Source organism: Sciurus carolinensis, chromosome 2 (genome assembly GCF_902686445.1).
Source record: "Sciurus carolinensis chromosome 2, mSciCar1.2, whole genome shotgun sequence".
Taxonomy (NCBI): Eukaryota; Metazoa; Chordata; class Mammalia; order Rodentia; family Sciuridae; genus Sciurus; species Sciurus carolinensis.
The window spans coordinates 104790499-104805825 of record NC_062214.1 but is presented as its reverse complement, the minus strand read 5'-3'; the positions used below and the strand labels follow the sequence as shown (position 1 = coordinate 104805825).

General features: G+C 38.3%; 1 protein-coding gene across 1 annotated transcript in view; it reads right to left on the bottom strand.

Annotated features, from left to right (window-relative positions):
* The window catches only part of Fbn1 (fibrillin 1), a 228134-nt gene that overhangs the window by 67152 nt on the left and 145655 nt on the right, over window positions 1-15327 (bottom strand). Inside the window, exons 20-31 of the mRNA XM_047539691.1 lie at window positions 13057-13182; window positions 12399-12518; window positions 12041-12178; window positions 11181-11231; window positions 9443-9568; window positions 6777-7004; window positions 5956-6081; window positions 5707-5835; window positions 4757-4882; window positions 4520-4645; window positions 3157-3279; window positions 1917-2042 (exon numbers count right to left, since the gene is read on the bottom strand). Coding sequence (XP_047395647.1) covers window positions 1917-2042; window positions 3157-3279; window positions 4520-4645; window positions 4757-4882; window positions 5707-5835; window positions 5956-6081; window positions 6777-7004; window positions 9443-9568; window positions 11181-11231; window positions 12041-12178; window positions 12399-12518; window positions 13057-13182 — 1545 coding nt within the window. The remainder of the gene's footprint in view (window positions 1-1916; window positions 2043-3156; window positions 3280-4519; window positions 4646-4756; window positions 4883-5706; window positions 5836-5955; window positions 6082-6776; window positions 7005-9442; window positions 9569-11180; window positions 11232-12040; window positions 12179-12398; window positions 12519-13056; window positions 13183-15327) is intronic.

Genomic DNA, 15327 nt, shown 5'->3' with positions numbered 1-15327 from the left:
AAATTAGAAAAGGTGAAATACTTTCACTCAGAAAAAAATATTATAAAGTACTACATTTAAATGTTTTTACTCAGAAAAAAAAATACTTAAGGATCCCAGTTCACATTGGCTATTCTAGATTACAGGTTAATTATGTAAACTGACTTTTACCTAGTCCACCAGGAGGGGCTCAGGTGATCAAATAATGGATTGACTCAAAGGTGAGTATAGAGCCTGCTTATGACAGTCTCAAAAACTTTTTAAAAAAACAGCATACTCCATTTGCAAAATAAAAATTTAAATTCAGTCTGCCAGTGTTTATAATTTCATTTCCATAGTTTAAAATAAAAGATGAATTTGCTTACTGTAAGTAGTTATAAATTTAATTTCTTTCCCAAATTAAAAAGTTATTTATTTTTTAATGTATTCATTTCAATTCCTAGGACTTCATAAATTTTCAGTAAAGGTTTTTCAGAAAACATAAATGTGTTAAGAATTCAGATACAATCAGTTCTAGACTCTTGCTTCTGGTCAAGATTGAATGACTTTCCCACACGAAACAAAGAAAAAATTGGACACGCAACATGATTTTCTAGACTGTGGACACTGAGCAACAAAAGTGATCTCTGAGAGAAATAAAATAAACAAGGTGAGTTCCAGATTGCCCCCAGATTACTGTATGGAGAAGTTTTAGACAGTGGCATAAAGAGGGGGATGCCGGATGGAACAAGGTGATATCATGGAGATGAGGAGATGAACCTGGAAATCTCTGAAGGTCAAGGTAGCTGGAGTTCACAGGCAAAGAAAACAACAGAAGAGAGTTGCACAGAGGAAGAGTTCCAGAGATCTGTAGAGGGTCTTCCTCAAGTGTTCAGAAAAGCAGGCATGAGCACACTCATAAGGAAACAAACCTTTTGAGGCTGGGGAAATCATGACCCCAAAGAATGAGGGAGGCAACAATCCTGAAAGTTCACAGAAGGCCTGGAATTCTGCCTGTTTTCAACAGTCACACTGGAAAACCTCATAATTCACAATGAACTGGATAGAGTATCCAAAAGGGTCTTGCCTCAGTAATGCAGCAAATTTAGCCCTAGACTAACTGCTGCTTAAAAGTTTGAAAGAAAGACTTTGAAAGAATTCACTGGTTTCCAAGTAATCTAATTGTATTCCAGAACAAAGCTCAAGGATATTTCTAGGAATATGAAAATATCCAGCACCTGCTAAGGTAAAATTTACAATATTTGGCTAACAATCAAAACCATCAGGCATTCAATGAAGCAAGAAACATGAGCCAAAATGGAAAAGTTAATTTATTGAAATGACCCAGAATTGACACAAATGATGAAATTAGTAGACAAGGACATGAAAACAGTCACAATTACATTCCATGTGTTCTAAATCCAAGAGGCAAGGAAGATAGGAAAAAAGACCCAAAGTAAACTTTTAATGATGAAAATTACAATGTCTGAGATGAAAAATACAATGATAGAATGAAAGGCAGATTAGATATTGCAGAAGAAAAGCTTAACAAGTTTGAAGGCATGGCAATGGAAACTATCTAAAACAAATATGATCAATTCTAGAGTTCACTGAACAGATTAAATTTTATGTGGCTTCACACAAGCATTTTAAAAGCCTAAACTCTAGTCAGAGCAGGAGGAGGATTAAGTAGATAGAAATAGTGGATAGTATGAAAGAAATATCTGTATGGAGTTGATTAGTGGTTGGTTCAATCCGCATAACATATCTGACAAGAGATCATCACAGAAATAAGAAAGTTCCTCTTTGGAATGCTAACTTTAAAATATGAGTAGCATCCCCCTAAATATACTAACTTTCTTCAAGGGGTCTATGTATCAACTAAACAAACTAAGCTTTATGCAATTTAACAATGCTTGTGAATAACAAAACAAATGGGAAACTCTGTCTTTGCTTACCTACACAAGTCTTCATATCTTCAGAAGCCATAAATCCATCATAGCACAAGCACCTGTACTCTCCAGGTATGTTTGTACACTGACCACCATCACAGATATTGGGGTTATCTTCACATTCATCAATATCTGCAAAGAATAAAATCAACAATGTTGTTGATATCAGGTCCACTATTCAGCAAGAATTCGACCCAAGTAAACTTGGCCTACTCACATAAGACAAGTAACTCTCAAATCCAAATGAAACATTATATAAATTATCCTATCAGGTTATCCTGGGTAGAAAGGAGAAAAACATTTTCAAGATTCACAATATACTATTCAAGGAGATCCACTCCCACTTCAGAGTCTGTCATTTAAATTATAAATTTTAACTCATATGAATTCATCATTCAAAAATGAATATCTCATTTTTCTTAGTGTCAAATTACAAATGCTCAAGCTTTATTATAATCTCCTGTTTTACTTCCATTTTAAGGTGAAAATTGCTTAAAATAAGCATATCTACTTAAATGAAATTTTAGTAAAAATACTAATTTCGAACATTTGCTTTTTATAGCTAACTAAATATTGAGGTTTTTTTTTTTTAAAGGGAGAGTTTTCCAGACCAAATAAAATAATTGTGATTCCTAAGCCCAAATTTTCTTCTTAGCCCAAACTGAAATCAAAACCCTTATCACCCACTTCCTCTCATTTCCAGTTAGTTACATGGTTCTTCCAGCCCCTATGTGATATTATAGGAAGTATAAATTGGGACAGAGACTCTCAAAATTAGCATGCACCCAAATGATTTGAAGAGCTTATGAAAACAGATTACTGAGACAATCCAGGAGTATCTGATTCAGTAGATCTGGGTGGGGCCTGAGATTTGTTATTTCTAACAAGTCCTCAGGTGACACTGAGGTTGCTCGTCCAGGGAACACACCCAGAGAAGCATGGAATTTGCTCAAAAGATCAAACTCTTCCAAATTTTGATCAATGAAGAAAATGCATTTTATACTTCATTTATTATATGCAAGGTGCTGTACTAGTTTTGTACATATCTTTCACACAGGCAATCTGAACTCAATTTTATAGATGAAAAATCAGGTGTTAAGTATCCTGATAAAAAATGCACAGTTAAAATGCATGACAAAAGAGGATTTGAACCCCAAACTGTCTGACTCCAAAGCCCAAACCCTGAACCACTGTACTTAGAGAGCTTTCATTGAGAGATTTCAACATGAAGCTAAAACCTACTCACCAGTGCAAGATCTCTGGTCAGGCATTAGTGCAAATCCTGGCTGACAGCTACACTCATAGCTGCCTTCAGAGTTTGTGCAGAAGGTTTCACATCCACCATTCATTATGCTGCATTCATCAATGTCTAAGAGAAAAGAGAACAAAATCACCTTCTGGTATGATTTGAATGCTTATTCCCTCCAAAACTCAATTTATTCATTCAAGGAAATTTAAATACCATTACAACAGTTTTAAGAGGCCCTTTAAGTGGTGATTGGGCCATGAGGGCTTTGCCCTCACAGGTGGCACTGGTTCCATTTTAAAAGGGTTCCTTTGGCCCCCTTTTGCTTTCTCTCACCCTCCTGCCTTCTGTCATGTGATGACACAGCAAGAAGGCCGATGCCCAATGCCAGCACATTGATACTGGACTTCTCAGTCTCCAAAACTGTGAGCCAATGAATTTCTATTCATTGTAAGTTATCCAGTCTAAGGTATTTTGTTGTAGCAGCACAAAAACAGACTAGGACACCTTCTTCTGTTTTTATGATCATGGCAATTCTCTTGGTCATATATTCAGTTATAAATCTACAATTCGGTTTGACTGAGTTTACAATCATTTTCAAGGACCTAAGTTGAAGTTCTGAGTTGTCCTGGGCCATGTTTCAGAAGAATTTGTGCTGATTTATGGTTTTGGGTGGAAACCATGTGAAACTTGGCAGTTCCACATGGTGTACACCCCAAACCAGGCAAAAACTGGCAGCATATACAGAATTGCACTTTGACTTTAGGCACAATTAAGCCACAGGACCTTCTGTGCCACCCTTCACAGCATGACTAAACCTACAGTGGGTCAACCACAAAACAAAATGCTTGTTCCACAAAAACCCATCTTTAAGGAGTGCCAGGCATGGTCTCTATTTCAATATAAGATATGAACATTCCATGGGCTTCTTCCTTGTAGTTATTCTTTGAATCTTTTAGCTGATCTATAACCACTCAGGACGAAGTCCTCATCTTATGCTTTTCTTTTCTTTTCTATAGCACTCATCATGTGTAGTTTGTCTCAAGTGGTCAGGTACCACTGGCTGACTTGCCTTGGCAAGCATGTGCATGCACAAGACACCTACTGTGGCCCATTTTTCAAAACAACTTGGGTCAACTTATATTTGCTATAGCAAAAAATCCTATATCCTTCACTTTAAAACAGGTAGGGAAGGTGGCATCTAAAGATCACGAGCCACTATTTATAAAGTTTTATTTACAGGAAAACAAGAAATATTAAGTAAAAATAAAGAGTGATAAAAATAGATCTCAGAATACATTGATTATTTTATAAAGAGATTAGTTAAAATAAAATAGCAAATAAAAAGAAGTTTAGAACTTACCAACACAAAACAGCCTATCTGGTGTTGAATGATAACCAGGGTTGCAGGCACACTGATACTTCCCTATGAGGTTCACACAGCGGCCATTGGGACAGAGGTTCCCGCTCAGTTCACACTCATTGATGTCTATTTAGGAACAAAGAAGAGCAAACATGTAAACATAAGCTTCTGACTCTGGAAGAGATGTGGGTCAGACAACTGACCTTGAGTAAGTGGTCTGAAGGTTTTCCTCCTTACCAATACATGCAGAGATGTTCGGGGACAGCTGATGACCAGGTGGGCATTCGCAGCGGAAGCTGCCCTCTGTGTTAAGGCAAACACCTCCTCGGCAGAGGAGAGGATCTCTCTGACACTCATCAATATCTGAAAAATGGAAATGATCTGTGTTTAATACACTGGTGGTATCCCATCTCCTTTTCTCAGGTGCTGGGAGTCCTGGTTACTAATGGTTACCTTTTTGAATTGCTGTCCACCACACTCAGAAATGCCTAGGAGGTGAGAAACTGGACCCCTCTCCCAAGCTAGTGACCATTCATGGTGAAAAACTGATTGAATTGGCATGGAAGCATAAAATCTTGACCTTGTCTCAACATGAGACAACTCTCTCTGGGGCCATATAGACACCAGAACTTCCTGTAGGACCAGACCAAGGTTGAAAGGCAACCAAATCCTTGGCATATCTTCTTCTCTTGCACTAACCTACTCCCCTCACTTCCTGACAGGCTCCTCCCAAGAACACTCCCTCAAAACAAAACAAAACACTCTTACAAGAATCCTCATTTCGGACTCTGTTTTTTTTTTTTTTTTTTTTTAGGGAATAATCTGATCTAAAGCAGTCAACTTAATCACTCTCTTTTTCTAGAAATATTGGGTAAAACCAGAAGTTCTCCAATGGAACTTCTAGTATAGCTTAAGTTTCAATGGTTCTTAATTTTTTGTCTATTCCAGGTGTTAAATTTATTTCTCAAGGATTCAAAACTGATTTTCAAAATCACCTGCGACCCTACAACACAAATTCCCTCACTTCTTCTGGATGGTAGTCTCCCTCTGCCACAGACTGATTTCTGACTCCCTGGTCAGGAGCACAGTGTGGTAGGCAGCAGGAAGAACCTGGAGCAGAGGCTCGAGGCCTCCAAGCTTCTTGAGTTCCTTTTCTTTCTGTGTGGATCACATGACCACAAACCTACCCATGCAGTTCTTCATCATCATGAATCCACTTTCATAGCCTTCATCGCACTTGCACTCAAAGTCCCCTGGGGTGTTCACACACTGGCCTCGGCCACAGAGGTCGGGAGATATGCGGCATTCATCAATATCTGCACAAAAGAGCAAATGACAACAAATGAGTATCATGATGGCCTTAACACTTGTGGCAATTTAAAAGAGGAAGGGTTTTAAAGAATATACCCTCTCTTACCCCGGAGGCCCACACTGACCTGTGCAGTTCCTTTCTTCAGAATCAAGAGCAAAGCCACTGTCACACCTGCACTTAAAGCTGCCAATGGTGTTTCTGCACTTGCCGTGGGTGCAGAGGCTGGGTATCATCTTGCACTCATTGATATCTTCAAGAAAAACAAGGGGAAGAAAAGTTTATAAGCAACCAGGTTGGGTTGTCTCAGTGCCCAACATTCTAAACCCAGTAAGTTGGATGGTCTTGATTTAAGATCTTAGCAAGACGCGTTTCAAAGAATGTGTGATGACCCATAAGGCATGACTTGTAAACATCTCTAGCCTTTTCAACTTCTCCATGATAGAAAACATTGTTAGAGAAGCAAAATGTGTTTGAGAAATGATGTTTGCTGGATTTGAACAGAAGACCTGCCACTTGTTTCTTATGCTACTTACCCTCCATTATCTACACTCAGGTGGATGGTAGTGATATGGATTCTTCAAGTCAGCAGACAAATGGTCATATCTCTTGACTCTAGTAGATGGACTATAAATATCCCTGGTAGATTTTTCTTTGGTTTACTTTAGGCTTAGGATAGTATTAAGATCTATTTTACCACTTAATGACTAAATAGGACAGGCAAGGGAACTCAGGAAGTCCTGAGAAGTGGGAGTGGGGAGGGTCTAGAACAGAGTGAACATTTTGCCACATATAATTCAGAAAGCTAAAAATCCATGCTGAGATGACCAAGGGATGGCCACATCGATGATGTTCGTGGTAATTCTTCTGTTACTAGAACTCTACCATCATGAAAATGCACCCTGTTGGTCTAAAAAGAAAACCAATTGACCATTAAAAACACTGTACCTTTGAAGAAAGGTTTTCCATTTGTAATATCTTTTGTGGCAAATCCTGGTCCTCTGGGGCAGAGTTCCTCATACTCCGGGGTGTTTCTCATGGGACACTCCTCACACTCCTCAGTGCCCCAGGCTCCACCTACAGAGCAGCAGCAGGCATCCATGCGGTGGCGGCCAGCAATAGGCAGAGTGCACTCCTCATCATCATACCTCAGGTAGCACGTTTCCAGGCGGATATCTGTCAGAAGGAATAAAAGGAGGCTGAGGACAGTACTATGTGGATATGAGGTATCCCCTGAGAAGCTCACGTTAGGCGATGCAGGAATGCTCGGAGGCAAAATGATGGGATTATGAGAGCTGTAACCTCATCAGTGGATTAATCCATTTGATGGATTAAAAATTTGAATAGATTACTGAGTGGGGGTTGGCTGGAAGAAGTAGGTCACTGAGGGCACACCCTTATGGATTGATTTTGTCCCCAGCTCTTTGTGCATGCTCTTCCTCTGCTTCCTGGCTGCCCTGGGTTGAGTAGGTTTCCTCTGCCACACTCTTCCACCATGATGCTCCACCTCACCTCAGGCCCAGAGCAATGGAGACAGCCAACCAAGGCCTGAACCTCTGAAACCATGAGCCCAAATTAACTTTTCCTCCTCTAAGTTGTTCTTATCAGGTAATTTTGTCACAGAGATGAAAAGCTGACTAACACAGAGGGTCACTCCATTTTTACTATTCCTAACTACCAACTTTTGTTAGGCCAAGGACAATACGTGTACTAAATTACTACTTATTGACTGGAATTTTTTTTCTTCTAAAGAAAACAAGTATGTGGTAAATATTTCTGCCTAATAAGAACTCTCTTTTCTTTATAAATCCATATTTGCCTCTCTTATTTGAGGAAAGCTCCCTTTCAACCTCAAGTGCTTTCTAAGAGAACTGTGTTTAACCCCCCCGGTGCTCCCTGACATGCCTGGCACCAAGGCATGCTGTCCAGGATGTCTTGGCATCTCCTCTCCAGTGAAAAGCAAACTGTAATCTTTGTTGCTGGAGCACATCTGAGGTAGCTCCATCACCTCTTCCTAGACCCACTTCATTTTTGTAGGGGTAGAATGATGAATTCTGAAATGAGGACTGCCCTACTTAGAAGAATGACAGCACAGAAAAGCCATCCACTCTTCTCAAATATTCCTTTCACCTCAACATGTGATTACGTGCACATTTTTCAGGATACACATAGCATTCTTCTTGCCTCAACTCCAAATTCATGGCATTGTGAGGAAGAGTCAAAAGACTAAAGGCCAGAAGACCTGGATTCTGGAACTGTTCTACAAGTAAGCTGTTTGTCTTAGACAAATGATTAACCTGAACATTAATTTCTACATTTGTTAAATGATGTCACACCCATCTCTCAGGAGGTGCTATGAAGCTCAGATAAGATTATGCATCTGAAAACTAAAGTATGATTACAATGTAATCTCTTTCTCTTTTGCCATGTGGTCATTGACTATTCACCATAGTGTCTGAGCTTCTCTCATACTAGAAAATTGCTGAAGTTACAACTTTATGTTCAGTTTGCCAATATCAAGATGAGTCATTAAAAAATGAATCCTAAATTAAATAACTGAAGAACCTAGAAGAAGATTTTCATTAAATTCTGATTCCTCCTAAACAAAAAAACTAAAACTTAGAGTGTGATTAATTGACATCCTCAGTTACAAAAGGATTCTGGGCTCTGAACTTACCCTTCTATTTCATATTGCTTACACTTTAAGCTTAAAAGTTCTCTCCATAAAGGTCTGTTAGCTCTAATTTGTAAATAATCAAAACCTTCAACTGCATGTACTCTTTTCACCTCCTATACTGGTCATCACTAAGGATGCTCTCAGAGTAATGTAGTTTCAGATGTGCAGAAGCTGAGGACCATTTTCAGTGTAATGGACTCAGAAATGAGCAATACAAGGGCAAATTCCTGGTAGTCAGAGCCATAGTAGTGATACCAGGAAACACTGATAGACACCTTTAGCATGACTGTGACACTCAAACTTGCTGACCATGGGGCAGCCTTCTAAAGACTTAGCATTCTGGATTCCATATCCAGTCTCTTCCATATAATTCAAATGGGATGATTGGGTTTGAGGTGCTCAGCAGTTGGCATGAAGAATCCCACCTAACTGGCAGTGATAATTGCTCTGGATCCCCTTAGGTTCACTTTCCAAGGCAATGGCATCTTTGCTCCCACATGCATACCCACATGCATTTCCTGCAAGGACCTGTCTTTCTGGTCAATGACAGGACATGCCTAGCAGTCATGGTTACAGTTTCCTATTAAGTGCAAGTGTTGATCTTGTCACCATTCACCTGGTATCCTATATTCCATGGCATATGGGGACAGATCTAAGAAGTCTGGAATAATAGCTGTGGTAAGACTGATTTAAGGAATAGTTACATAACAACAGAGGCCTAAAGTTTCTTCTCAATAACCTTTTCTCTACTCCTTTTGTAAAGGGAAAACATAGAACCTGAGTTAGGAAGACCATCTGTCAAGGAAATTACCATGGATCCTAATGTTACAGTCTGAATTTGGTGCTTAAAACCAAATATTCAGCTGTATCTTGTTAACTAAGTTTTTAATAATCTTTGAGAAATGGTTGTTAGAAAAATAATGAGTTCAGTATTTACCAAGACAGATCCTTCCTGTGGCATCCAAAGTCATTCCATTGGGACACTGACACTTGAATGATCCCCTGGTGTTGACACACAGGCCATTTTTGCACACTCCTGGGAACACTTCACATTCATCTATATCTAAAAAGAAAAGGGAAAGAGAATGAAGTTAATATACGGGTATAAGGTAATTCTACCTTAGTTCACTCACGGATTCATAATTATTCTCACAATAGAAAAGGTCACTTTGAAGCTGATAAGTTCACAAAACTAGTTTGCCTCCAAACGGTTCATGCAGAATTTCTAGGGTTTCTAAATAGCAACCTATTAATAACAATATAAGAGTTTCTCTATCAGTCTCAGGGGTAACTTTTGAGTTGATAGAGTCAGAGAGTGGGTGTGTGAGTTCTTGGGGACAGATCTGGTAGCTGTAGACAGGTGAGTATCCCAGGGGCTATATAATCAGCTTTATGAGATCAAATGTCTGGATATAGAGAAATAGAAACCTGGTATTTCAAACTAGCAAAGAAAAAAATAGGTTGAAGGTGAGCATAGAAAATAATTTTGAGGGATATGTGAGTCAGTCAGGAGTCTCTTTTGATAAATGCTAAATCACTAGAAATTGTGTAACTAGTTCTAACCTAGCAGTGGTCTCGGGCTCTTCTGGCAATACCATGGTGGTCCCTGCCTGGATCAAGGAGAGTCCAAAGGTGCTCATGTGCATCCATTCATCACTCACCCAATCTCTCTCAAGTGGACCAATCTTTCCCTGTCTGCTTAATGGGAGCAGTGTGCTCACTGCACTTAATTTGGAAAAACATTCATCATCAAGTTAGTCCAAAGAAAGGTACTTACTTGCCAATGCCAAAAAGGAGAACATTAGTTAAGAAACACACAAACTGTGTCTCTATTTTGAAGAAATAACTTTCTAAGCCAGGAATGTTGAAAAAAAAATTCTAAATCTTTCCTTGAAGTGGAGATAAACCAGGAGGGGACAGAATATACCTTTCTGTTTTCTGTTTATTTGCTTGTTTTGTTGTTGTTATTCTGGCCACTCGAATACCAAAATGTGCTCTTGAGCTCAGATAAGTTATTATAGTGGGTCTGGACCAGGAAAAGGCCAAAGGATTCAGTCATCATTTGGAAAGCAAGACCTTGGGTGGGGGTTGTAGTGTTCTTTGTTTTAACAGGGAAAGAACTTCATTTCATCCCACATATGGGACTAATTGCTGTTTTTAAAATATTTCAGCTGCTGTGTCATGTCAGATTGTGTTAGTCACCATGACCTATATCTATCTGGGACTCCATGAGAAAGAATCAGTGCAAACTGGAGAGAATCCACGCAGACTCAAAATAAGAGGCAAGAGAGTACATCTCTCTAAGTCAGCCATGAGCATGAAACAAACAAACAGAAAGGTTCAGAGAGAACCAAGAATACACATTTTACAGCTTCTTTAAGCTTCCTGCTTTTTCTTCCTGATAGGTAGCATGTTGAAAGTGCAGTCACTCTAAACTGCAGTCAACCTAAACATTTTCAGCCACCCTAAACTTTGGTCATAGTGATCTGACATGGGGAAGGGCCCAATACATGCTTGTGAAATTAACATCTGCTCTGTTCTGCAGTACTTGTCATTTTTCCCCTCTGCTGCACATTTCTCACTGTGAAGTGATGTGACCTCTTCATCTGGCACAAGTTAACACAAGCATTCTTCACACACCCAGAAATATATGGTTTATAAAAAATCAGAAATACCTTCACATTGTGTTCCTTTAATTCTTGAGTAGCCTTTACCACATATGGGATCTGTGAAGGGAAAAAAAGGTAACAATATCCAGACTTTGTAGTTATGACGTATTATAACATACATGAAGGAGGATCTGGAACATGAATTAGATGTTGTGAATAAGGATGAGATAAAGTGTTTCTGATATTGCATAGGTAAGGAAGAACAATAATGAAATGTCTCCTCCAATAAAGTTCAATTCCTCTAAGGTATCGCAAAAGACACAAAGTTACATCACACTAAGGTGAGAAGGAAACCAAATGTAGGTTTCTTTCTATTATCCTGAAGATGGGAATCAGACTATAGGATTACTGCAAAGTGAATAGGGGGAAAAACCAAGAATTTGGAGATCTCAAGTCCTACAGCATCCACACCACATGAATTCACACACTGATATATCAAAACATTGGGTCAGCAAACAAATAGCAAGGTTCTCAAACCTCAGCTTCCCAGCAGATTTAGAAGTTCACCAGAAATCCTTGTAAGGTTTAGTCATAAAAGCTGGTTTCTTTATATCAGTTAGAGTTTTGGAAGAAAAGCTGGAATTGCTAAAAGCTCAGAACCCTTAACCAGGAACTGGTACTCCAAGGAAGCATCACCAACTAACCCCATCATCAGTTGGAGATAGAAAGAAATTAACCAAATCACATACAACTATTGTCCTTGACACTTCTCTGATTTCCCATTCAGGAATGTTTCATCAAGGCTATCAGAATCAAATCCTTCAAAATTCCCAGGCAAACGTAAACAAATAAAATACTTGTCTTTCCCTTTCTATGCACAGTGACTAGTGGATGGTATGGGGGGTGCACAGCACCATTTCTCTTACCAACTTGGCATATGGTACACGGGCTCCCCCAGGCAGCACCAAGGGAAGAGCAGCACTGGGACTTCAAGGTGGCTCCATTGATGTTGATCTCACATCGCCCATCGATGACAGTTTGCCAGCAAGTGCCCTTGATAGTTTCTGCAGGGGTGGGAGGGATAATATTTAATGGATATTTAATAGGCTCTGTATCAAAAATTCAAACATGCACTTTGGACTTACAGCAGGAATAGCATGACAAAACAAGGAAGACATTGTTTTTAATGCTGCACCCATACTTAAACTTTTCTCAGCAAAAGTTGACACTAAGTATAGCAGCACTGATAAACATAAAAAAAATCATTCTCAGAAAGATAAATACCTATGCAGATGGTTTTTGTTGGATCCAAAGTACTTTCAGAAGAACATTCACAAATGAAAGAGCCAGGACTATTCTTGCAGACTCCATTAATGCAAGGACTTGATTCACATTCATCAATGTCTGAAACAAAAACAGGTCTACATTACTGCTAAAAGCTAGTCTTGGGCATAAAGGAGTGTTTCATTTTTGGCCTGATTGCTACCACACACTCTTCATCAGATAGCAAAACTGGACTGGATAGTTTTTTCTATACTAGATGAAATGTCAAAATAGTAATTGACATTTCTGTTTGGTATGGAATCCAGTACTTGGCTAAATCTTTTCATTCATAAAGTGTACAGCCTTTGCTTTACATTCATTCTAAACTATGAATTCAAATGGTATATGTATACTATTGTCTTCGCTTATTAAACAATGGCAGATAAAATGCCAGGCAAAACGAATACTTAAAAATGATATTTAAGGGGCAAATTATACATCAATTGCAGGCAAATACTATCAGAGGCTTGCAAAGTGTGTACAAGTGCCATTTAGAGCACTTCAATTAAATAGGCATAATTGTCTAAAAGAGAAGTGACTCTAATTTATTCTTGTGATTTTCCAATGACGTTCCAAAAGAAAGAGAAGTACACAGTATAAGAACAAAAATATGGCTTACCTTCACAGGTTTTTAAGTCAGGTTTATATATAAATCCCTTGGGGCAGGTGCAGACAAAACTTCCAGGAGTGTTTCTACACTGTCCATTGTCACACAGTAGACTGTTCAACACACATTCGTTAATATCTGGAAAGTCAATGAAAATGAACATTTGAAAGAGCGCATCTCTTGCATGCAACTTCTTTGCACTTTTAGGTTAGATCTTTTTAAATGGTATGATAAATTACATCAAAAGAGGTAAAACTCCTATACCATTGGTTTTCACCTGCATTACCTCATTTTGTGATGGACATTTTATTTATTTTATTTATTTTTATTTTTATTTTTTTGCAGTGCTGGGGATTGAACCCAGGGCCTTGTGCTTGTGAGACAAGCACTCTACCAACTGAGCTATATCCCCAGCCCTGCATTACCTCATTTTATGAAAAGAGGAGCATGACCTGGTTATCAAAACCAGATATATATAAAGCCTTAGGTCACTAGACAATGTTTAATTCACTTTCTTTAGTATGAAAAAAAAATGGGTTTGCTAGAAATCATTAATCATTGCTTTGTATAATTGCTCCATTATGTCAGACTCAGAACCAATTTTATTGTGTTAAGAAACTAAATACTTAGAAAGTGTGGTCCATCTTTGATATGCATTAGTTTTGGGATGGGCATATCTTCCTTAAAATAATTTAAATTATCTCCAGTTATGTTTATAAATTATAAAGCAATCTGTAGTGTTTATAATTGTCATGGGAATTCAGACTCACAATTCAGAAGACTGAGGAAAACTCCTTACTTCTGCTGAATAATAGGCCTTTCTGAAGAAAAGCCCAGATTTAACATATGAATTACTTTGATAATGTAGGGAATGTAGAAATTATGCAGTTTACACCTGTAATCCCAGCAGCTTGGGAGGCTGAGACAGGAAGATGTGAGTTCAAAGCCAGCCTCAGCAACTTAGTGAGGCCCTGTATCTAAATTAAATATTAAAAAAGGCTGAGGATGTGGCTCAGTGGTTAAGCGACCCTGGGTTCAATCCCTGATACCAAAAAAAAAAAAAAAAAAAGAAAAGAAAAGAAAAGAAAGGAAAAAGAAATTATTTAGTTTGTAATATCCCTTTCAGCTAAATTACATCAGACAGCCTATGATATGGGCTAGACATTAATAGGGAATTTTTATGCATTGAAAGGGTATGATTACATCATCATTCGACAAGTTAGTAGTTCTACTATAAAGTATACAAAAATTTAGCCCTGGGAATTGCATGATTTGTAGCAGTAAGCACACTTAAACCTGCAATACATTTTTATAGTACTTAAAATATGGGAATATTAATTGAGCAAATAATATACTAAAAATTCTGTCAAAAATATAAGAATGCTAATATTTCCCAAAAGGGTCTCCAGTACCAAAGGGCTTGAAATGATAAAGTAAGGGACACGACAAATAAAATAGCTTAATGCCCAGAGACACCTATGGAAATAAACTTTCTTCTCCTATTCAGAACACACAGTGAGTGTCTCTGGTGGCTGGATGGGAGGTAGCTGAATCCAGCACTCAGCAAGTAGCTGGCATTTGCTATATTATGTGTTGTGCTGAAAGAATGAAAAGAAGGACTTTGGTATTTATTTTAGTCTGCATCATTTATGAATAATTGAATTACATGTTCCAAAGATAGACTAATTCCTTAGACCAGCACCTTTCAGACACTACTTCTAAAACACCACCAATGGCAGAAGACAGGCAGCTCATAACACCAAAGCACTAAATGCCTCCCGGAAAGTAAGAAATATATCTGAGGTCCCCTAGTTCATCTTAAAGTATGTTAATTTTTATTCTATTTCATAAAAGTATGTTTGCTCTATGTAAAATGTGTTTGGCCTCCCAATCAAAAAATATAACATCTTACATTTTAGTTTTGGCACAGTCTGACATATACCATGAATGTGAGTATCTTGGCTTTGCAAACTCAGCTTCAGGAAACTTGAGGTACATGTGACTCCACTACAGAACGGACAATGCATTTCACAAAACACTAGTCTAAGCAACTAGAGAATGTTGAAGAAACAATAATCCATGTTGAACAGTTTCTTCCCAACTGACTCATTCAGTTACTGGCTGATTCCTTCATTAAAGACTGTTGGAGCTTCAAAAGTAGTGTTGCTCAACTTAAAAAACAATGGTTATTACTGAAAATAAGTATGTCCTCTCTGATTAAATCCAATAAGAGGATGGAAGAAGAACTGTTTCTCTCTTAGTGAAAATAGTGATGACTTTGTA